Source organism: Nannobrachium achirus, assembly GCF_963921795.1.
Source record: "Nannobrachium achirus genome assembly, chromosome: 8".
Lineage (NCBI taxonomy): Eukaryota > Metazoa > Chordata > Actinopteri > Myctophiformes > Myctophidae > Nannobrachium > Nannobrachium achirus.
The window spans coordinates 47,875,819-47,898,230 of NC_137817.1; the positions used below are offsets into that span (position 1 = coordinate 47,875,819).

Genomic DNA, 22,412 nt, shown 5'->3' on the forward strand with positions numbered 1-22,412 from the left:
AGCTGCTGCTTAGCGAAAAAAAAAAAGTGAAAAAAGTCGATCGACGCGTCGATTTTCGGCCGCGACGCGTCGATTCGCCAATAATGCGTCGATTAACATCCCTACATACAGTAACTACAGTCGGCGTCGTCTGAAAAAAATAAAATAAAAAATAAGTGCTTAGTTTTTTGCAGTTCTTTGCAGTCTGTGTACAGTCAGAAGGAGTCTCCTGTAGGCTGTTTGGTGTGTAGACACCTTAAGGTGTAGTGCAGGGGTTCCCAAACTTTTTTGTCTCAGGGCACCCTATAAATATTTTTTTAATCCGAGGCACCCCTACATTATAATTTCCACTCCCAGCACCTTATATTTATAGCATATCGTCGTTGTCGGGTGGAAACCTTGTACGTCCGAAACCATTCGTTTTGTATTTATCATCTATAAAATGTACTAAACTAGTGAAAACAGCCGATCTACAAGCACACAACGCCTCGCGATGCGAGGCGTTGTGTGCTTGTAGATCGGCTGTTTTCACTAGTGTTGTGCGACAGAGGTTTCTGCCTGACAGTAATGATTTTTTTTAGTGATTATGTTGCAAGGAAAACGTTGAGATAATAGCCATTTTGGTTAGAACTGACTGAAAATAACTTCAAGTTTAAAATGATACTATTTTTTCAAGTGTATTATCAAATTGTCTCGCGGCACCCCTGGACTGCCGTGGCGGCACCCCAGGGTGGCGGCACCCCAGGGTGCCCCGTCACCCACTTTGAAAACCTCTGGTGTAGTGTACCTGGGAGGTGGGCTGTGTGGTGGAACTGGCAGAGGCTTCCTGGAGAAGAGAGCTGAACTCCCGGGACAACTCGTCTGCCGTGGCCAGGGACGCGTTCAGGTCATCATTCATCGACTGGACTGGAAGTGAAAAGAGAAATGTGACAGGATGAAGGCCCAGGGCGAAGAACCCATACGGATTAGGGATGCATATAGGGTTTAAGATTTGTTTGGGGGCTTTTATGCCTGCATTTGACAGGACAGTAGGCTGACAGGAAATGGGGAGAGAGAAGGGGGGTGACACGCGGCAAAGGTAGTCGAACCCGTGAAGCGCTATCAGGCAAAATAGAATAGGTGGCTGGACCGCTACGCCAGCAGTCCAGGCCCTCTGCATACATTTATATCCGTTGGCTGCACGATAGCCCCCCCTGCACCTCAATGTAGACATATAGTAGGGAGGCTGGAACCGGTATGTGTGCGTTCGGACGACTGTACAAATACAGCATCTGTTTTGCACTGGAGTATATATGGGCCTTGAGAAGAACCTAAAAGTTCCAAATGAAACAGTAGGACTGTACAGAAACATGGAAACGTGTGGGTATGTTGTTGACTGCTGAGGTCTTATGGTATCGTCCTTTAATTTGCATCTGTGTTGCTTGATAAATACTTCAACACTGAGCTGCAACATATGTATTTAGGTGCAATAGAAATAAGGAGGATTATTCTTCTTCTTCTTGTTGTTATTATTGTTATTATAATCACTAGCGTCTAGTCGGCGACCTGGCCAACTCGGAACAATGTAAATAGGGAATGAATGCCCCGCCCTTTAATGCAAACCCCATTATACCTGTTTTCATGGGACCCGTTTGGACCATCTGTCTGCCTGTGTCCATTTATGCCCATATATGGAGATATCTGTATCTGTCTGTCTGTCTGTCGGTGTCCATTTTATGTCCATATATGGAGATCACTGCAGTTATAGTTCTGGGTCCATTTTATGCCCATATACTGTATGCCCATATATGGAGATATCTGTCTATCTGCGTTTATTTTATGCCCATATATGGAGATCTGTGTATCTGTCTGTCTGTGTCCCTTTTATGCCCGTATTTGGAGATCTTTGTGATTCTTCCATACATATATGCCATATGGAGATATCTGTTTATCTGCGTCCATTTTATGCCCATATATGAGATCTCTGTCGCTTTTTTAAACAGATGGTCAAAACGGGTCCTATGACAACAGGTATAATGGGGTTTGCATTAAAGGGGGAACCGGCACTGTGTCTGCAACACAGTCGGAGGCACAGACAGATATACAGAGATCTCCATAATGGGAATAAAGGGACACAGACAAACAGATGGAGGAGGAGACAAACATAATGCAAACCCCATTATACCTGTTGTCATAGGACCCGTTTTGACCATCTGTTTGCCTGTGTCCATTTATGCCCATATATGGAGATATCTGTATCTGTCTGTCTGCGTCCACTTTATGCCCATATATGGAGATCTTTGACCATCTGTTTGCCTGTGTCCATTTATGCCCATATATGGAGATATCTGTATCTATCTGTCTGCATCCATTTTATGCCCATATATGGGGATCTATGCAGACACAGTGCCAGTTCCGGAAAATCCTGATGTCAGAATCAGAATCCGAACCTTTCGTGCTGGTTCCAGAAAATCGTTATCTGGTCGGGTCGAGGCCGAGCACTGCACTACCTGCTGCGGTGGGGAACGCGCGTGCCGAATTTGAAATAGGGAATGAATGCCCCACCCTTTAATGCAAACCCCATGAATGCCCCACCCTTTAATGCAAACCCCAATATACCTGTTGTCATAGGACCCGTTTTGACCATCTGTTTGTCTTTGTCCACTTATGCCCATATATGAAGATCTCTGCACACACAGTACCGGTTGCGGGAAAACTCTGATGTCAGACATCAGCTCCGCAAACAGGCATTCATTTTATTCCCATATATGGAAAACGCGCGTGCCGGTGGGACGAACGGTTCTCGAGATACGCGGGTTACATACATACACACTCACTCACAGAGATTTTTTGTTGACTCATGTGGCGTACGTGATGTCAGAGCCTTTTATGAAGTGATGTCACAATGAGTCAGCGCTTGCGCCGATTTCCTCCGGAACAGCCTGATGTCAACAATCAGCCCGCATAAGGAGATTACGAACGTTTCGCGCCGGTTCGGGAAAACCGCGCGTCGGGTCGGGTCGAGGCCTGGCACTGCACTCCGTGTCGCGGCGGGGAACGCGGCGCGTGCCGAATCTGAAGCCGGTGGGACGAACGGTTCTCGAGATACGCGGATTACAGACACGCAGAGACTTCTCGCATTTATAGATAGATTAGTTTAGTGGTAGTAGTAGTTATAGGAGTTGTTTCAACTGATCAGTGAAGCTGAGAGACCGAGACAACCAGAGATTCCTGGATTTTATAGATTGTTATATTTACACACTGAAGATAAAACAGACAGACTTTGTACTTACACAGCATGCTGCTGCCCGTGCCGTAGCTCATCTGAGAGCTCATGGTTGGCTGCTTGTTGTGTCTGTCTCACTGTTAAAGAGGAAACACACATTGAGGTCATGAGGCAGTCGCTTCGCACCTGTTTCCACTATGGGACACACATTATGCCCTGACAATGAAGTTATGCCTGATTTATTTTACACTTAGTTGCACACCAATGTCAATGAGGAAAATAGCTGATCGACAAGCTCACAATGCTTCAAAGCACAACACAATGTGAGCTTGTTCATCGGCTATTTTCCCTCGCAACACTGGCACGCAACTACCAAGTACAACTAAGTACAAATCAGGCTAGGACTCAGCATATCAAATAAAGTAATATTCACATTCCACAGTTACTCAGAACGTTTTGTGCCAAAATGTTTCACAACATTGATTGAATATGCTTTCAAAGATTCACAACATTGATTGTATGCTTTCAACACATCAATGTCAAGTGTTCTCTTCACATAAACGTATCAAGTCAAGGTTGCTCATAGACAAGCCTTGCAGACCATTGATTCTATAAGTTCTGACATTGATTGACTGGCGGGTAAAGAGAAGTCTGCACGCTGCAGCCAGCAGTAGATATAAGGGCTTGTCGGAGCTCAACAGGGACAACATGCATCAGAGAGAATAACACCTACAGTAGGCACTTCAGGACAGACTATACCCAAATAAAAATACACTGAGAACTATATTTTTATTTGGGTAGTCTCTCCTAAAGTGCCTAGGTATTATTCTCTCTGATTGATTGACTGACATCTGTATTGAAAACACATAGTACATAAATAGTTTAAATCTCAATAAAAGGCATTATAAACAAATTATAAAGTAGTCTTTATCCCTGCCTCCTTCCTTCCTTCCTTCCTTCCTTCCTTCTTCCCTTAGCTGGCCCCTTGCTCCCTCGCTCCCCGCAGGTATTCTGCAAGAACTCGAGCCTTCGTGTATAAACAAGTCACACCATCTTCATACTCCCACCAAGAATAAATCACATTTATATCACACCGCTAAATGACATCACACAGCCCCCTCGTTCTTCAACTTTATTAGGCCGTTAGGTTACACCCCTTGACTTCCAGGAGGATTCGTCTCTCTCCTCTCGTCTCTCTCCTCTTGCTGACTCACAACCAAAGCCAGGTGTTCCGGTCTGACTGCGGCCGGGACACCTGGCTTTGTTGACAGACATAATGGATGACTAATCACTAAACAGGCCAATTTACTATGAACAGATAAAGAGAGAGACTGATAGACCTGTAGACAGACACTGGCTGTGTTTACATGCACATATTCTACTTGTATTCAGAATGACTGCTCATTCAAAATAAAAAATACTCATGTAAACACCTCAATTGGAATAGAATATTCCATTCCAGTCAATTGGAATGATAGGGCAGGGTGGTATATACCGTTTGAATCAGAAATATTATTATCTTATTCAGGTTCCATGTAAACAGTTGGGTATGAGTTCATTCTGAATGAATAAATATTGTCCATGTAACCACAGCCCTGATAGACAGACAGAAACAACGCAGAACCCTGGAGGAAGACAGACATAATACAGACAGACAGAGATATAGACATGGAGTCAGACAGACAAACAGGTGCAGTGTACAGTGATTCACACACCTGGACAGATGACAGGGTGCACTAACACCACACACACGCCCATGCACATGTACAAATGCACACACGCACGCACGCACGCACGCACGCACGCACACCTGTGTGCATCAATGGGTGAGTTCATACAGAAGCACAAAGCTACTGCCTGTGAGGGTATAGTTGATTTCACCAGTTAGCTAATTAATTAGATCACTAAAAGATGTGAAATCTAGTTTGGTATAATGTGATACTTAATATGCTGCGTGTGTAGTACTGTGTACAGTAATTAACATATTATGAATGCAATTACGTTGATGGGAGTTCCACTCAGCCTTTGTTGAATGGTTTCTGCCTGTTACACTTAAATAATAAACAGAAGGAGCTAGTCACATCAGTCAATCAATAACGCAGTTTTAAAAACAACTATCGACCAAATAACAATGAAGAGCAGTAAAAGGGTAACAACAGATAAATATCAAACTAAATACTGACAAAATAAATTATTTACAATATTCATAGGTTTGGTATTTCCACTTATTACACTGGCCTGGAGCGCAGTCCGAAGAAAGAGAAAAGAAAGACAAAAAGGACAAGATAAAGAAGACTAGACTATAGGACAACAAGAACTCTACAACAGGAGGGAGTAGAGGTGAGAAGATGGTAAAGTGGATAAATACTGTATGGCTGTCAAAGTGTGTTATTACGTCAATGAAAACAGAGATATGACAAGATAAACTAGGCGTTAAGCGCTAAGAATGCAGGCCTTACGGGGAATATCTCTGAAGGGAGGAAACATTCCAGAGCATGAACCGACAATGCAAACACTGCATCTGCACATTGCGTTCTGCATTAAAAGTCAGGAAACAACCGGACATAAGTTATTCTAATATATATATATATATATATATTCCTTACATAAGGTTGATAATCAATTTTCAACAATATCATGCAGTATCACTATCGTTTTTAATTTGTGTAGTCAGATAGATAGATAGATAGATAGATAGATAGATAGATAGATAGATAGATAGAAAAAGAAAATAAAAGTACTGTTTTGTACAGTCAAAAAAAAGCAAGGCACAAAAAAGGAGAAGAAGAAAAAGTCAATGAGTTCATTGTGTGTTAACAAGTAAACAGACGCTCAAGTTCAACTAAGCTTCATCAATCACTCAAGCGATAACGCACCTTTCAAAATCCTGAAAGCTACAGTGCAGGACAAAGTGTCTGTAAATAACATTTAGTCTGCTACTTGTTTCCAGATCAACGTCGCAATGTGCAAGTGCAATAGAATAGAGCATAACTAAGGCGAATTGGGGCAGTCAGTCACACTGAAATCAGTTTTACTTTAATGAAAAACAGTACAGTTCATCTGAGAAATAATATCAGGTAACTGTCCTTCTATGGAATTATATATATACGGTATATATATAGGGTTAGGTTTAGAGTTCAGGGTTAGACTTTAGGCTTTGAGCTAGCATTCACCAGGTCAGCATTCACCTGGCAGGTTATCATTCACCAGCATCGGCAGGTTAGCATTCACCTGCGTCAGCAGGTTAGCCTCGGACTACTGGGACCTCGAAACAACGCGGCACATCGAAATATTGAAACATTGTGTGTGTGTGTGTGTGTGTGTGTGTGTGTGTGTGTGTGTGTGTGTGTGTGTGTGTGTGTGTGTGTGTGTGTGTGTGTGCGCGCGTGCGTGTGCGTGTGTGTGTGTGAGAGAGAGTCACACAATCACACAAAGGCGCCACTGATCCAGAGAAACGTAATAATACTGCATCAGTTTAAGCAAACACTTCATTCAATCATTAAGACATAAATTGCCTAATAGTTAACGACTTTTAGAAACGACATTCTAATGAACAACTGCACTTCTCCTGGAGGTGCAAACCCTGCCCGCACAAAAATCTCTTGTTGCAGTAATTCTTCTTTGTTGCAGTAATTCCTCTCCATTGAATGGGGTGATTCATAGTAGATCGGGTGGTTTCTCCCTTCCTAGACTATAGTTTCACCACTGATTTTGAACTTTTCACCCCAAATGTTTATGGGAAGAGAATGTTACAATTTAGGCATTAAGCAGACGCTCTAATCCAGATCCAGTACCGAGGTCAGAGTAAGCAGCATGAAGTTCCATGAACCCTAGTCAAACCAAAACCAACAACAGGAAAAGTACAGTGCTTGGGTAATCGGAACGCTAAGAAAACAAGACCTACAAAATAACTAGGACAGCAGGCAGGCAGGCAGGCAGGCAGAAATTGAACATAGCATCTAAACAACACATCATATCTACAAAGAATACTTAATTATTTCTCACCCTGTCATGTATTGCTGACTGTTGACAGGCAGGTTAATATTCATCACGTTACAGAGGAAATTATGTATCAAGTGTAAGGTCATCAAGGGGTCGTCACAACACCGTCCAGCATGCACTCAGACAACAGCCATGCTGTGTGTGTTGAGTGTGTGTGTGTGTGTGTGTGTGTGTGTGTGTGTGTGTGTGTGTGTGTGTGTGTCTCACATTCCACACCACCACAGTCCACACCTCCCTGTGAGGCACTCAGCAGAGCCAGGAACTGAAGCTTATCTCTATTTGCCAAGACAAGAAACACGCAGGGTTTTAACGTGACTCACACACAACCGTCGGGGTGATCAACCTCCTCGCTCGCTCAATCACTGAACACTCTCCCTGTTTCTCCTCTGATATTCACTTGAACCCCCGTCCACTGCACCCATGCCTTCTGGTTGTGTCGCATTCCATCCCGCTTCACTTTCCCTTCCTTTTTCCAAGGACTCTCGCTATGTGTACTCACTCAGTGTGTACACAGAGAGTGTGCAAATGGAACCAAATGGACCCATGCGGGTCCAGTTGTTTCCAATTTCACACTCTCTGGGTTAAATTAACACTGTGGATTTTTTGCTGCGTATCAATAGTGTCAGGTTACTAGTGCCTATGAAAAGACTTCCAATGAATTCCCTAAGAGAGTCACAGTCTTTCTTGAAATCTACCAAGAAAAGACAGTAACATACTTACAAACAATAGCCCACATATCACTGGATTCACTTGAGGAAGGCCCTTAGCTTTTTTGTCCTTTGCTTTTCTTTGGGGATTTTTGGTGATATGACCCAAATAAGAGGAGATGTGAGTATTTTGTCCTCGTTGACTTGGATGTTTGAGATGTCCTTCCTTTTTAATCTTTAGGAATATATCACTGGAGGTATAAACATAATTATTACATGAAACCATCTGTATGTTACTACACAAATGTGACAAACTCATTTTAGAATGAGTTTGTCACATTTGTGTAGTAACATACAGATGGTTTCAAATATGGCCTAGTTTTTTTTTTGCAACGTAAAAACTTGGGAGGCTTGGAAAGACGTTCGCATGCATCGACCGATAAAGAGAGAGAGGGACCTTTGTGTTGTGACTGTGGGAAGTTAAGGGAGATTATGAAAGACAATAATGATTATGCTAAGCAAAAACCCCTGGGTGTGTCTGCACTCTGCAGCATGTGACCTGAAGCTGCAGCACCGCCCTGTCTATCCCTCTCCAGGCTTTCATGTTTTATGTTCCTAAACCAATGACTTCTCATTACATGTCAGGCCAATTCTCTGGTTCCTATTCAACCTCCTCCTTTCCTTTCCTTTCCCTTCCCAAGGACGCATCCTTTTAATTTCCTGCCTCTCATCTTTTAGTATCAAACCAACGCTCCTTCATATCCTTCCCCTCTCTCTCACTCTCTCTCTCTCTCTCTCTCTCTCTCTCTCTCTCTCTGCCACACACGCACACGCACACACACACACACACACACACACACACACACACACACACACACACACACACACACACACACACACACACACACAAACACTGAGCTGGGCATTACTGTAATAGTCAGAAGGATAAGAATCATACATGTATTCTAAAGCTCACACTTTCCTTGTCAACCTCAGCCCTCTTGTGTTAGACATGCTGTCAAACTGAGCCTAACACATTTCCCACAGGTGACATTTAACCCATTAAGACCTGAGGCTGATTCTACAAATGCTTTCTAAACCAGTAGTTCTTTCAAGATTTTCATAAATAGCAAATGTACAAGCTCGCAGCGTGACATGCTGCAGAGCTTGTGCGTCAGCAATTTTTTAATAGCCTACGCGAAAATCGAAAATGAAATCCAGCTGAATTCATAGGCCCGGCGTAGTATAACCTGCAATTAAAAAACAAGCATGCAATTTAAACAGTAATAACGCTAGCCACTAGCCAGCGATGTCCACATTGCTAGTAGTAGTGTAACTTGATTTTGGATAATTCGGAATACCAATGCTTCAAAGGCTGCAGAATCAATCCCATCACATGCAGTCCATTGCCAGCCAAAGTAAACATTTGGTTTCATGTGAAACATTAGCCTGCCACTATCTCATCAGATGGCATTGATTTGAAACGGTCTTCATGTGAATAGTACATGCAATTTATACTGTGCTTTTCTAAGTGCTCAAAGTCGCTGAACGCAGTCAGCAGCTTGAAACAGAAGGTACTGTTGTGTAGCCAAAGCCTGTGTAAATGGCAAATGCAGCTGGGAGACTCTGTGCATACTTAAGTGACATATCAGGTATCCATGGCGCTGTGCTCCAGGGAAAACAATAATTAATCAGTTGTTTCTGTCTGTGTCTGTCTGTCTGTCTGCAGTGTCTGACTGTCAACCCTGGAGTTAACAGAGGGTTTCTAGAAAGTACACTCAGGGCATATCAGTTGGTGCCAATTCTCTTCCATCAGTACCACAAAACATTCCTGGACCGGTGGCTCCCACCCGACCTGTCTAGCACTGGCATCTGAATTTAGTCCTTACCGTGAGATCAGATTCAGGACCCACTTAATAGGCCCGGATGGCTGGTGTAGCCGTCTGGGCACCTACTGTAGGCTGTTAATCCAGCCTGACAGCGTGTCGCGGGTTCGAGTCTCGTTCCCGACGACCTTTGCTGCGTGGCCCCCTCCCCCCCAAACATAAAAAATGTAATAAATATCGGCACCCACTATATAAAATAGAAACAATATCCCTTAAGTTTCCTTTGTTACTGACACTGTCACACAACTCACAAATCCTTTCTGGATCGTGACACATTGTAGTGCACTTTCCTAAGTGCACTACTTTGTGTGCACTACTTTGTCCCTTTGTGTGAATTACTTTCATTTGTCGCTTTCTGTATTTCAAGAGTACTATATAACAGAGTACAAGAGGCAGTATTGTGACACATTTAGAAGATGGAAAAGCTGTGGTGACTTTTCGGGTTCTTGAGAATTAATTTCCTAGTTTTAGACTAAATCTGGACAAAACCAGACAAGCCTGTCCTTAAGTGTACAGCTGCAAATTTCCAGATTTCTTTTCTGTGGTATAGTTGAGATAGTTATTAAAGGACTTCTGGGGAATTCCTGGTGAATACCATAATTCATCAGGTTTCTCAGAAAAGAAAGAGAGCTTTACCAATTGGCAGTTTGCCTTAGGTCTGCTGACATGGTGAGCTGTGTGGGTTGAATTCAACAGAACTGGGCTGTGTAAGAAATGTAACAATAGAACACTCTGCCCTTGCTAGTCTTTCATGGTGGGTTATAACTTAATGCTTAGATAAATACAAAATGTCTGTGCAGATTAACACACAGTGATTTTAAATGTTATATTATACTTTAATTTGTATTCATGTGTATGTTTTTGTAAGTGTTTTTGATTTATTTTATTGTATTGTATGTTGTAATCCCTGCTTGTTTGCGTCCTTGGCCAGGGCTCCCTTGTAAAAAGGATTACCACCTCAATGGGACTCACTCACCTGGTTAACCTCATGAACCCTAGGGTCTTAGCAGGTCATAACAGACAAACATTCTGCAAACGTAGGCAAACATTCAGTTCAATTAGCCAATCTACAAGCCCACAATGTGTCACAAGGTGACAACCTTGTGAGGTTGTAGATTGACTATTTTAGGCAAAGAGATTTTGGTGTAGCGGGAAAAAGGAGAGAGACAAGTATACAGACCCCTGGGGGACCATGGTCAGTTAGGGTTTAAGTGGTTTCAAATTAAATAAAAAACAAAAATGTGCAATTCTGGGAAATTGCAAGTGTGGTTGCACTGATGCGAGTTTCGAGGAATCCACTGGGAAGGGGGAACCGTCTTACCATTTATATCAGGGGTCTTCAACAGGGGGTCTGGGATCCCTAGGGGGTCCCCAGAGTTACTACAGGGGGTCCTCCAAATCTTTGATCTTTTTTTTCTCCTTTTTTATATTAACCACTTGAACCCTAGCGTCCATATTCTGATAACTTTAGCCAAAAATAGCAAATCTACCGTGCTGCGAGGCGTTGTGAGCTTGTAGAACATCTATTTTTGGCAAAGAGCTTCAGTGTAGTGGGGAAAAAGAGCAGACTAAGTACAGAGTGAGGTCAAGTTTATTATGTATTGATTGACAGTTCAAGTGGTTAAATATCTGAAAACACAAATTGACATGAATCCAAAATACACGGATGATTGTGCTGTCAAACAATGAAACTATATGGAAACAGGTTGTGGGGGTCCCTGCTTCATCTCTCTCTCAACTAAGGGGTCCTTGGCCTGAAAACGTTGAAGACCCCTGATTTATATTATATATTTTGATGTCATGTGACACAACAGTGTGTGAAGGATGACCAAAAGCTTCACTTTTCTCATGTGCAAAGGTGAACAAAAAGGTACACTTTGCTGGCAAAAGATTCTCTGACCTAGAACATTAGGGTGTTGCCTGCCTATAGCGACCACACTAATTAAAAATAAATAAATATCCCATTCACCATGATTGCCTGTGCTAAAGAAAATGCATCACATAAAACAACTCTGTAGGCTACTGATTTTCCCACGAGCCAGAGATAATAACCATTATTGTACAGCAGGTACAATTCCAGCAAACCAAAACACATTGCGACAGTGACAATAACAACTAATCTCATAACACCAAGCCAATTATAGTTTTGACACTGTTTGTTTGCTCGGGACTGACGGGATGCTGCGCCTACAAGCAGCCATTTGTGGCATCTAACACTATTCCAACTATCTTCCTCACCTCCAAAGCCACACTGGTGTCCCCACCAGGAATCTCTCGGTGACACACAACATACAGTGTGTCTGTACTCTTCCAACAAAGAGCTATGTCACACATCTAATGTCTATGATCGGGGCATCCGGGTGGCACAGGGGTGCCCGGTGGAACTTGGTGAAGAGAAGCAGCTTGTGACTCCATCATGTGTATTTTAGGACAGGGTTTCCCAAAGTGGGTGCCATGATGCCAGTCCAGGGGTGCCGCAGAATGATTTGATAATATTTGGAATTCATCAATATCACTTCAGGCATGAAGTAGAGCGGCAGCTTGGGAACCGGAAGGTTCCCAGTTCAATCCCGGCTCCCCCAGAGTAAGTGTCCTTGAGCAAGACACTGAACCCCTAATTGCTCCAGATGAGCAGGTTGGTGCCATCTCTGCCACCGTTGGCCCTATCAATGCCAAACTTTGCACACACACTCCTTGGATGGCAAATCACAACCTCCACCCCTCATTTCTCACATGGCCCTCTTCTAGCGCCACCATCAGGCCGACCTTTGCAAAACACTTCTCCTAGCCTCCTAGTACGGATTTTGACCTAAAATCACACAAAGCTGTACATAGTATCTCTATAATCATGTCATCAACATGGATATATCCCATTCCCCATATTCCCTTCTGATTGGCTATGATTGCCTTCTAAAGTTTGTGTATGCGACCTGACAGTCGCTTATCTCCCGATTAGGGAGTCTTACTGGTATATATCATATATGAATGCATCATTAAATGGAAGAGAACAAACCCTTGATTAAACCCTTTTTCAGTTTCAGATTCGCCCAGCTGACAATCTGGGAACCCATGTGCAAAGATTTTTCTTTTTTTCATCTTTCTTTCTTTTTTTTTGGAGCTGTGTGAAGCACAGGCTCCCTATACGTGGCCGTGTGGGTCTGTCTGTCTGTCTGTCTGTGTGTGTGTCTGTGTGTATGTAGCCTGAACTTCCTAAACTTCGGCACGCTACTAGTCCCACAGTTTTGCCACCACACACTCGCGCCATATGTCAAATCGACCGGCTTACTCGGGAATCGTGGGCTAGTAACTTGCTAAGAGAAAGGTTCAATAGTTTAATTGATATTAATTTATTAGTGAATTAATTTTCCCCATTGACTTATAATGGGAATCGCAAAAACTCACATTCAATTATTTGTCTCTCGCAAACCATAGGGGCTAGAGTTTCAAGACTTGGAGAGGAGGTTCATAATGATTTCAAGGATTAAATAAAAAATAATTGTGTCATTTGGCCGCATGGTGGCGCCATAACACCCCACTTTACGTTTTGGCCTGTAACTCTTGAACCGTAGGTCGGAAAATTAAAAATATTTTTTCCCTGGATTCCTTGGGTCATGACGCATCTCCCCATATAGGCCACGCCCATTTGCGCCATGATAGATTTTCCGCCATCTTGAATTTTCTCCAAAACACACTTTTTGCTCCTTTTCCTACATATTTTCTTCAAATGTCACAAAAATCGGTACACATGATCCACACACACACACACACACACACACACACACACACACACACACACACACACACACACACACACACACACACACAGCTCCACTTCACACGGGTGTGATTTTTAATTTTGTTTTTTGAAGTTTGAGGCTGAATCTGTCTTGAGAGATTAGAGCTGACAGCTGCTCAGATGACCATGATGAGTGCTTGTGGGCGGTTCTGATACAGGGACACTTTGACACATATCCTGGCAGGTCAGGGGCTGACCTTCTGATTACCAGACGGCCTCTCTGGCACCCACTCAGCTACAGTACTACTAGTACCGGGAAGCAACAAGAAAACAATGTCATGGTGTAATACTGTGTGCGTGTGCGTCAGGGGCGTCAATTGGGTATGGCAGGGGTATGCAGCTGCCATACCCTGGGTCCAGGGGGGAGAATACAAGTTACTTTAAAATATAAATCCATGAATGTCTTTGTCTGTCTGTGCTGGTTATGTTGTTAAATTACATTAAATAACTACAAATGCAAAATTTAACAAGGTATTATAATTATATTCTCCACACTTTTATTCTCCCCATCTTGACAGAATAGTAGCCTATATTCCCAGGATGCGCAGGTCAGCTGCACAGGTGCAATTCATTATTGTTAATTGTGGCACGTTTACTATATTATGCCAAGTTTAGCCGCACTTGAACAACTGTTCCAGACTGCCATATCCAGCCCAATAACCATAGAATTTTTGGGGAAAAAAATAGAATGTACTTCTTAAAATAAATGTATCATGCCTGTTGCTAAGCGCGCGTGCAAGACACCAGTCATGTTGCCATACCTTACCTTTTTCTGAACTGACACTACTGGTGTGCGTGTGCACGTGTGTGTGATAGACAGACAGACAGACAGTCAGTCACAGACAGTGAGTGACACAGGGAGGGAGACAAGAGTTTTGCCACATGTGTCTATATGTATTGTTAGGATCAGGAACAGGGGAAAGTCATATTCCAGGAGTGGTTGGCATAGTGACAGATGCCTGCCTGCAGGTTTTAACACAGCTCACAATGCTGCCCAGCTGGTTCTGAGCAACAGTCACGACTGCCTCATAGAACACATGCCGTTCTAAGCTAATTATCACAAAGGTTGGTATTCTGTTACCTTCACAGCATTGTAAAACTTGACATTTCAGACAGGGCTGTTCACGGCGGTTGAATGGGCGCCTGGGTGGCTTATCTATAATTCACCAAATGTCTGAGTGAGTGTCTGAGTGAGTGTCTGAAACAGCGTTTCTCCTCAGTGGCTGGAGCAATTGATCTGAAATCGCATCACCATTAGCATATGAACACACCTGACATAACTGTGAAGCCCGTTTGTCACTTTCACAAATCATATGCTGTATATTAGCATTTTTATGGTGTATCTACTATCCATTCTGCATCTAGCATGAGGCACATCTATTCTGCATCTAGCATGAGGCAAAATGTTTAACCAGCTCTGTGTGTGTGTGTGTGTGTGTGTGTGTGTGTGTGTGTGTGTGTGTGTGTGTGTGTGTGTGTGTGTGTGTGTGTGTGTGTGCAGGCAGGCAGGCAGGCGGGTGTGTGTGCAGGCGGGTGTGTGTGCAGGCGGGTGGGCGGGCGGGCTGGGGGGGGGGGGGGCGCAGTATCTCTGTAGCCATTAAACGAAACGGGTTTCTTACATTGATGCTCCTACATCATGCAAGCACCAGTTAAAGTTACTTTCCATCCCTCATATACTGTGTGCACAGTGCACATCCCATAACCCACACACTGCACATCATTTTGGAGCTCATATCTTTGAACGGGTAAGGGCTAGTAAGTTCAAATAAATGAAAAGGTTTTTTGGTGAGGATCATATTTACATATTTATGTATTACACAACGTGCCACCAAAATGCAGGGGCATCACAAGGGGGGGGGGGTGTGGGACAGAGTTACTAGGGCCCAAGGTGGAGTGGCCTTAATTATTTTATACTTTAGCTATTGAAAAATAGCAGATATACAAGCTCACAGCGAGTGCCGTGCTGCAAGCTTGTAGATCTTCTATTTTTGAAAAGTCGTGAAAATGTGTGCAAAACTTTGAATATATGTATTTTTTAAGCGAACATTTGTAACTCGAATTTTGCTTCTGGGGGGTCCCTGTAACTAAATATTTTGAGATGAGGGTCCGTGGTCATATCATTTTGGGGGTTTGAGCACCACTGACATAGAAAGTTTTATTTTATTTTATTTTTATTTTTTTACTTAGGATTTGAAATATTCAAAGACGTGGAACATTTTCACGATATTTCAAAAATAGCAGTTCTACAAGCTCGCGCTGTGAGCTTGTATATCTGCTATTTTTCAATAGTTAAAGTAGACTTCCCAGGGCCCAGAATTTGGTGTGACACCCGTGTGCCACCAAAATGTGGACTGCTCTACTCTAACCACCACTAAAGACCACTTGTCTGCAATTTGCAACTGGTCCAAGAATGGTCTTCTACACAGCTTGACACCGAAATTAATTTTGTTTTCTGTAGGCTACGTACATAAGTTTATTGCAACTAGTGTTGATTATATCTTGTAGGTTGTTGTAATGTAGCCTATTTCTTTAAATGTCTTGATAAATTGAATACATAGGACCACAATGGAAACAAGCCCTTAGGACCTTTTGTGTTTTGGTTGATGTTTTAACAGAGTATTGTATATTTGCCTGTCATTAAACCTATCGATGAATTAAGTTCCCAAAGGACCCTGATGGAAACAATAGCCATTTTAGCAGACTTTGTATTGTACTGTACTTCCATGCAAACTGTTAATAAAGTATCTAATCAATCAATCAAAATCCTTTTAGCATCATTGAAATCATCATACCACTGTACCATTTGCAAACTGTTAGTAAAGTATTCAATCCAACCACTTATGATCATTCTGCAATGACAAAGAAAATGTGACTGACTAAATTCCATTTCCATCACTTGACCAGTATTGTGGGTTTGAGATTTAGGTTTTTGTGACAGTTTGAGGTCACTGCTACTTGCACATCATCAATGTCCAGCCAGTAAAAAAAAGGCTACATCACTGCTTCAGCTCAGAGAAGAAAGGACACATCTGATCTCCATTAGCCTAGTTTGAGAGTTATGGTCTGAATAAGCTCCTCCTCACATTCAATCTCTCTCTCTCACACACACACACACACACACACACACACAAGACACAATTGAACAATAAAACCAGACTTTCAGATGTTAAATAGTAGGCTATAGGCTAACATACTATATTCATTCTTTAAACGCTGGCTGACTTAAAGCCAAATAATTCTCTTAAGTCTGTCACATGAGTTTCATGAAAGGAACAATAACAATCATCCATCCATGATCCATCCATCCATAACTCTCTTTCATACATTATCCCACGCAGTGTAAATGCATGCGTGGGATGGATTGGAAGAAAGTTATGGATTGTATTATTGATGATTACCTATCGCGAACTTGTGAGACCAAACTCCCTTACCTATAAGAAGAGACCGTAGTTCTTCTTCCACTTCTTGAAGGCAGAGGAAAATCCAACCGTGATTAAAAGGTTCTTCCCAGAAGTCGCAGAAGTTATTCCGTCTCTCTCTCGCCCTCTCTCTCTCTCGTGTGTGTATGTTTCTATGCGTGTGTACAGTGTGTGTGTGTGACTGTGTGTATGTGTGTGTGTGTGGGGGGGCCGGTCCAGACATTTAGTCATAGCTGCGTATTGACTAGAGTTATTTTGGAACATAAGGTCCAACCCACCGCTGGCTGGCTCCGCAGCGCTCTGCTGGTAACCATGGTAACCAGGCTGTAATGTAACCTGATACAGGTGCCCCTGCTGCAAACCGCTGGCTCACAGTTAGGATAATCATGGGATAACAGTCAGGATCTCTTTAATTTTCATGACACCTTTATTCACTCGGATAGACAGATTCAGTCGTGTAAAGTAGCTTAAGTACTACTTAAGTACAATTTTAGGTATTTGTACTACTTAAAGTTGATAATTTCCAATACCTTTATTACTACATCTCCCTCAGAGGCAAATATTGTACTTTTACTCCACTACATTTATTTGAAAACTTTAGTTACTAGTTGTAGATTTTGATTATTATTGCAAAACCACCACTTCAGCCGTTTGAATAGCAGATCTACAAGCTCACAATGCATAGCAATCCGGACTTTTACTTGGTCGTTTACTATAGGCTAACTTTTACTACTAGTATTTCTACATTGTAGTAGAAATACATTGATTTTAATCAATCTTTATTCAAAAGTTCATGACAGTACAAATCACTGGTACAAGGTCAACTAAAAGGAGATCCTAGTAAGCTTTTCGGCTTATTTACACAGGAAATACTTTATGTATCTCATATAACATTGAATACAAACACAAACGAATGAAACGATGTATTAGTATAGTAATAATAATGTAATTAAAGTGACATTTTGACGGACGCACTACGTAGGCGAGTGGACCAAAAGTCGATGCGTCGTGGCGTCATCAACAGCAACGTCGTGCGTCTCCCTCCCGCCCCGCCCCCTCGCTTCATTCTCGCACTGGACGAGTGTTTCCGCTAAAATGGTGGTCGGTGCCTTCCCCATCGCCAAGCTGCTCTACCTGGGCGTCAGGCAGCTCAGCAAGCCGGTGGCCAACCGCATAAAGGCCGGCGCCAGACGGAGCGAGTTCTTCAAGACCTATGTCTGCGGGCCTCCCGCGCAGGGTAAGAGCTCACGCCCGTTAAACGGTTCCTCAATGACGGCTAGAGTTCAGCCCTTCAGCCGCTGCCCCGGAGGTTGCATGTACTAGCACGGAGGAGTGAAACAGCCAATCGGGTTCACTCGGCTCTGACGTTCCGCCAATCGTTTCGCTTGCGGCGGTGGCTTGTATGCCTGTCTGACCAATGGCGTTCAAGGCGAACTCACGGAGGAGGGACTCGTAGGTCATGTTTTCAGTAGAGAGCGAGAGAGGATCAATATTAGAGCCTACTGTTATCATTCATTCGTGGTCTATGAGTTAAGAGATACATTTTAGCTTCATAAATAAAAGAGTAAAAGGGTAATACATTTACAGGAAGGGATTTCAAATGAAAGTTGACCTACTGCTTATGTGTACAAGCTTTGCTCTGGAGTGGAAAGCACTCGTCTTGACTGAGCAGCATATCATGTATGAAATAATAATACAATGTATTATTATTGTTATTATATTACTGTGGAAGCCTGCACCTGCCTCATTATACACGAATTTGAATGATGAATAACTCCAGTATTACTCCAGTATTAGTGCCTCCTGTAGGCCTATTGAGATCTGCATGGTGTATGAGTTATACATGTAATAATAATGTATTTATATTGCACTTCAAAAACATGTGTATGTACTACGTACAGTATGTGAACAATCTACAGTCAATCCACAGTGAATAAATAAGGAAGAGACTTCTGAAGATTTCACTCTCAGAGTCAGCGCTGTTAACTGTTCTTGTTGTGAATAATTTGAAATGCTCTATAAATTTGATATGAAGGAGCGGGCTTTTAAGCCGTGACATCATTTTGTAGGCAGAGGAGAACTCTGCCCCCAGAGCATTTTCTATCCCTCGCTATTTAAACAGATCCGAGACAAAAATAACGACTAAAGTATAATTCTAACACTTTCCTTTCAACAACAAAGAGAAGAAAAATGTGTAAATAGTAAAAATAGTAAAAAGATTCACGGAAACTGGGGGCAGAAATTCTCCTCTGCCTACAAAATGATGTCATACTTAACAGCCCCTAGTCAACTTTTTCTTGAAAAACGGATGCTAAAATAAAAATAATGTTCGAAAATATTTTATAAAAGAAATATGCTTCATGTGTTTCTGTTAAAAAATGTCCACAAAAAGCGTAAAATATTGATAAAATAATAATTTTGGCCATTGTCAGGCTGTTTTGTTTACATACTAGTCTATTCTTTTATATGGATTGATAGGATGTAAACAAAGTGTCAGTCTCCTTTAAAACAAAAATATGTTTTAGCACTACAGCCATCTTTCCTTGTGTTTTTATTTAGAAGTGTAGTCCACTCTAAACAGGGAGAAAGACAAAAGGGAAATGTACTGACTCCTTTAAAGGTGTAATGTCACGCCACAACATTTACATTTATACAGTAGGTCACGTGGTCTCTCTGTAAACAGTCTGAAACAGGCAGGGAGAGAGCAGTGCCTCTCCCTGACGCACAATTTGGAATCACACCACAGCTCTAGGCGGAGCCGCTCGTTTCACCAGCGTCTACTCAGCAGGTAGGGTTAGGCATTGTTTTACTGGGGTTAGGCTTAGGTTTAGACATAGTTTTACTGAGGTTAGGGTTAGGTTTAGGCATAGTTTTACTGAGGTTAGGTTTAGGGTTAGGTTTAGGCATAGTTTCTGTTTTACTGAGGTTAGGGCCTAGGTTTAGGTTTTAGGTTTAGGTGGTCGGACCACCGACCCGGCACCTCCGTGTGGTGCAAAAGGAGCGCTAACTAGCTCTGGTTCAGCCAATCAAAAGCTTTCGTGGGCAGGGTTTGCCTGGAGCTGTTGTGTGATTCAAACGCCTCGCTGACTCGCACTGACCAGGAAGTAGCCTCAACTTAAAATGTATTTTAATTGTAATTCTGCGCATATAAAATATATGTACTCAATTGAATATCTTAGTTACATCGATATAGTTCGCGTGAACTAGTTTGTTGAAGATTATTCATTATAATCAAAATCGGTATGACATTACATTTTTGGGGTCCTTGACATGAAAAAGGTTGTGCACCACTGATATAGCAACACAAGTTTGTCAGAAAACCGTTAGGATTTAGAAGACATTCGTAGAATCGGTCTCGGGTCTTTAACAGGTCAAATGGAAAACAGTCACAAACGTTCGTGTCATAACGAAGCTCTTTATCCTCAACAGTGTACCACTGGGTCGAAATGAGAAGCAAGATGCGCATCATGGGGTTCCGGGGCGCCCAGATCAAGCCCCTGAATGAGGAGGCGGCGGCCGAGCTCGGGGCAGAGCTGCTGGGAGAGGCCATAATCTTCCTCATCGGGGGAGGCTGCATGGTGCTGGAGTACAGCAGGCAGGCGGCCAACTCACGCCACAAGGAGGACGAGCTAAACGAGACCATCAACGGTCTACAGACCCAGATAGGAGAGCTGGCTCTGACCACAGAGACACTAAGTGCACAGCTCAGAGAAGTCAACAGGCTGCTGCTGTCTTTCCCCCCACCCAAAAAAGAAGAAGAAAAGAGAAGTGAAGGTGGCTCATAGCCAAGTGGTGATGGGAAATTGTCACTAATGTGTGTAAATGAAGATGTGTGCAACGAAGTAGCACTGCCATAACAGCCCAGCTACATAGCGCACACACGCGCGTGCGCGCACACACACACACACACACACACACACACACACACACACACACACACACACACACACACACACACACACACACACAGAGTTTAACACTGCACCTAAAGCTTGGGTGCAAGAAGTGGACCTAAGCATACAAGTATGTTGTGGTTTCTGGGGTATTTTGCTCATGTTTTGGGCAACTAATTGAAAGGGGGATTGCTATGATATTCATAGTGTGATTATTTGGTTTATCTAATGCCCTTCCATTACAGTTACAAGTTCAACTGTGTGTATACAAAGATGGTGAACATGAAATATGTAGACCTGGCAACATCATTTTTTGTCTTTGTATTTCAATGATCCCACAGTGTTGAACTGCCTGAGTGAAGAGCATGCATCACATATTGTGTTATGTTGTGGTTCTCAATCATGGTATCGGTGAACTAGAGTAGACTTGTAATACCAGCTAAACACTTTCACCTGCCCATCAGGTTTTAATACGTTTGGCTTATATTAGATCGGTAGATTAGTTCTCCATTACCAGAATTGAGAACCACAGGTCCAATGCAGAGATTTTTTTTTTTTTTTGCAATAACACACAGTAAACCTATTGTCATAAGTATCTGCCTCGTCGGTAGTTTTGTTTGGCAATAATTCATTCCTTTCTTCAGTTATTTAAACATATTTACACTTTGATTGTTGGCTAGTTGATAATGTGATTATGTGGCTTTGGCATGTAAATGCTTGATGTAAATTAGTTGAAAATAAACGTTAATGCTTTGATGCATTTTCACATGTCTATCATTCCTCAAATCATTGAAGACTGTGGGGGACAAAGGGAGTTGTGAACCGTGATCAGGAAAGTATGTACATTACATTGAGCAAAGAAGGACCTAAACAGCCTTCAAATTAAAAGGCTTAGATGTCCAAGGTGCTCCAGTGTCCTTCCTGTGACGCACCGGACCTGCATTGCATGGCTGAGGCACTTTTTAAGGAATTGGACCAAACAGTTTGGTGGAAAGAAATATGTAGTTATTGGTTCGACACCTTTATCAGATTCAGAAGCAGACGATTTGACACAGCTTGTTAAATTAGGTTTATCTTATGATTGAAGGGAGGATGGGCCAGTTGAACATGTTATTAGAAGACAACCAGAGGGGCAGGAGTTTAGATACTGTACACAGTCCGTGGCAAAGACATGGTCCACCATTATAATGTTCTCATTTTGATCACAAGACCCAGTTACTGAATGTCAAGTCTTCAGGTTTTCTTCAGAACATATAACACTTTTACTATGACACTAAAGCTGCATATTAGGATTCCAACTAGTACTAATGGTTCTCAAATGTTTAATTTGTTTGGGTCCATTTCGTACTCAGACCTGATGGTCATTCAAGGCAAGCTCTTTATTTGTGTTTCTGGTAATATTATTGTCCACTCATTTTGTATGTCCGTGGCAAAAAAAAAGTTATTATATACTATTAGAAGTTTGCATAGGAAAAGGTAAAGTTTCATGACAATGCAGTTAACGGGTATAAGGTCAACTAAAAGGATAATCTCAGGAAAGCCGAGGCTTCTTTACATTAAGATTATTATTATATTTTTAAATTCA

At 42.4% G+C, this 22,412-nt stretch overlaps 2 protein-coding genes across 4 annotated transcripts in view; one reads left to right on the top strand and one right to left on the bottom strand.

Moving 5' to 3' along the window:
* Nucleotides 1-17,102, bottom strand: part of ppp1r13l (protein phosphatase 1, regulatory subunit 13 like) — a 49,089-nt gene extending 31,987 nt beyond the window's left edge. The window contains exons 1-3 of one of the 3 annotated variants that reach the window (XM_080730845.1): nucleotides 16,947-17,102; nucleotides 3,252-3,321; nucleotides 767-885 (exon numbers count right to left, since the gene is read on the bottom strand). In XM_080730845.1, coding sequence (XP_080586971.1) covers nucleotides 767-885; nucleotides 3,252-3,294 — 162 coding nt within the window. In that variant the 5' untranslated portion in view covers nucleotides 3,295-3,321; nucleotides 16,947-17,102. Of the gene's footprint in view, nucleotides 1-766; nucleotides 886-3,251; nucleotides 3,322-7,189; nucleotides 7,297-7,506; nucleotides 7,628-16,946 lie in introns of those variants that run through there. The other 2 variants (XM_080730846.1, XM_080730847.1) reach the window with 2 other exon arrangements.
* A 918-nt stretch (nucleotides 17,103-18,020) lies between these two features.
* opa3 (outer mitochondrial membrane lipid metabolism regulator OPA3) lies at nucleotides 18,021-21,512 on the top strand. Its single transcript, XM_080730858.1, has 2 exons — nucleotides 18,021-18,171; nucleotides 20,364-21,512. Exons 1-2 carry the CDS (start codon nucleotides 18,030-18,032, stop codon nucleotides 20,717-20,719), a joined length of 498 nt encoding a protein of 165 aa, XP_080586984.1. The 5' UTR covers nucleotides 18,021-18,029; the 3' UTR covers nucleotides 20,720-21,512.
* The last annotated feature ends 900 nt before the right edge of the window (nucleotides 21,513-22,412 follow it).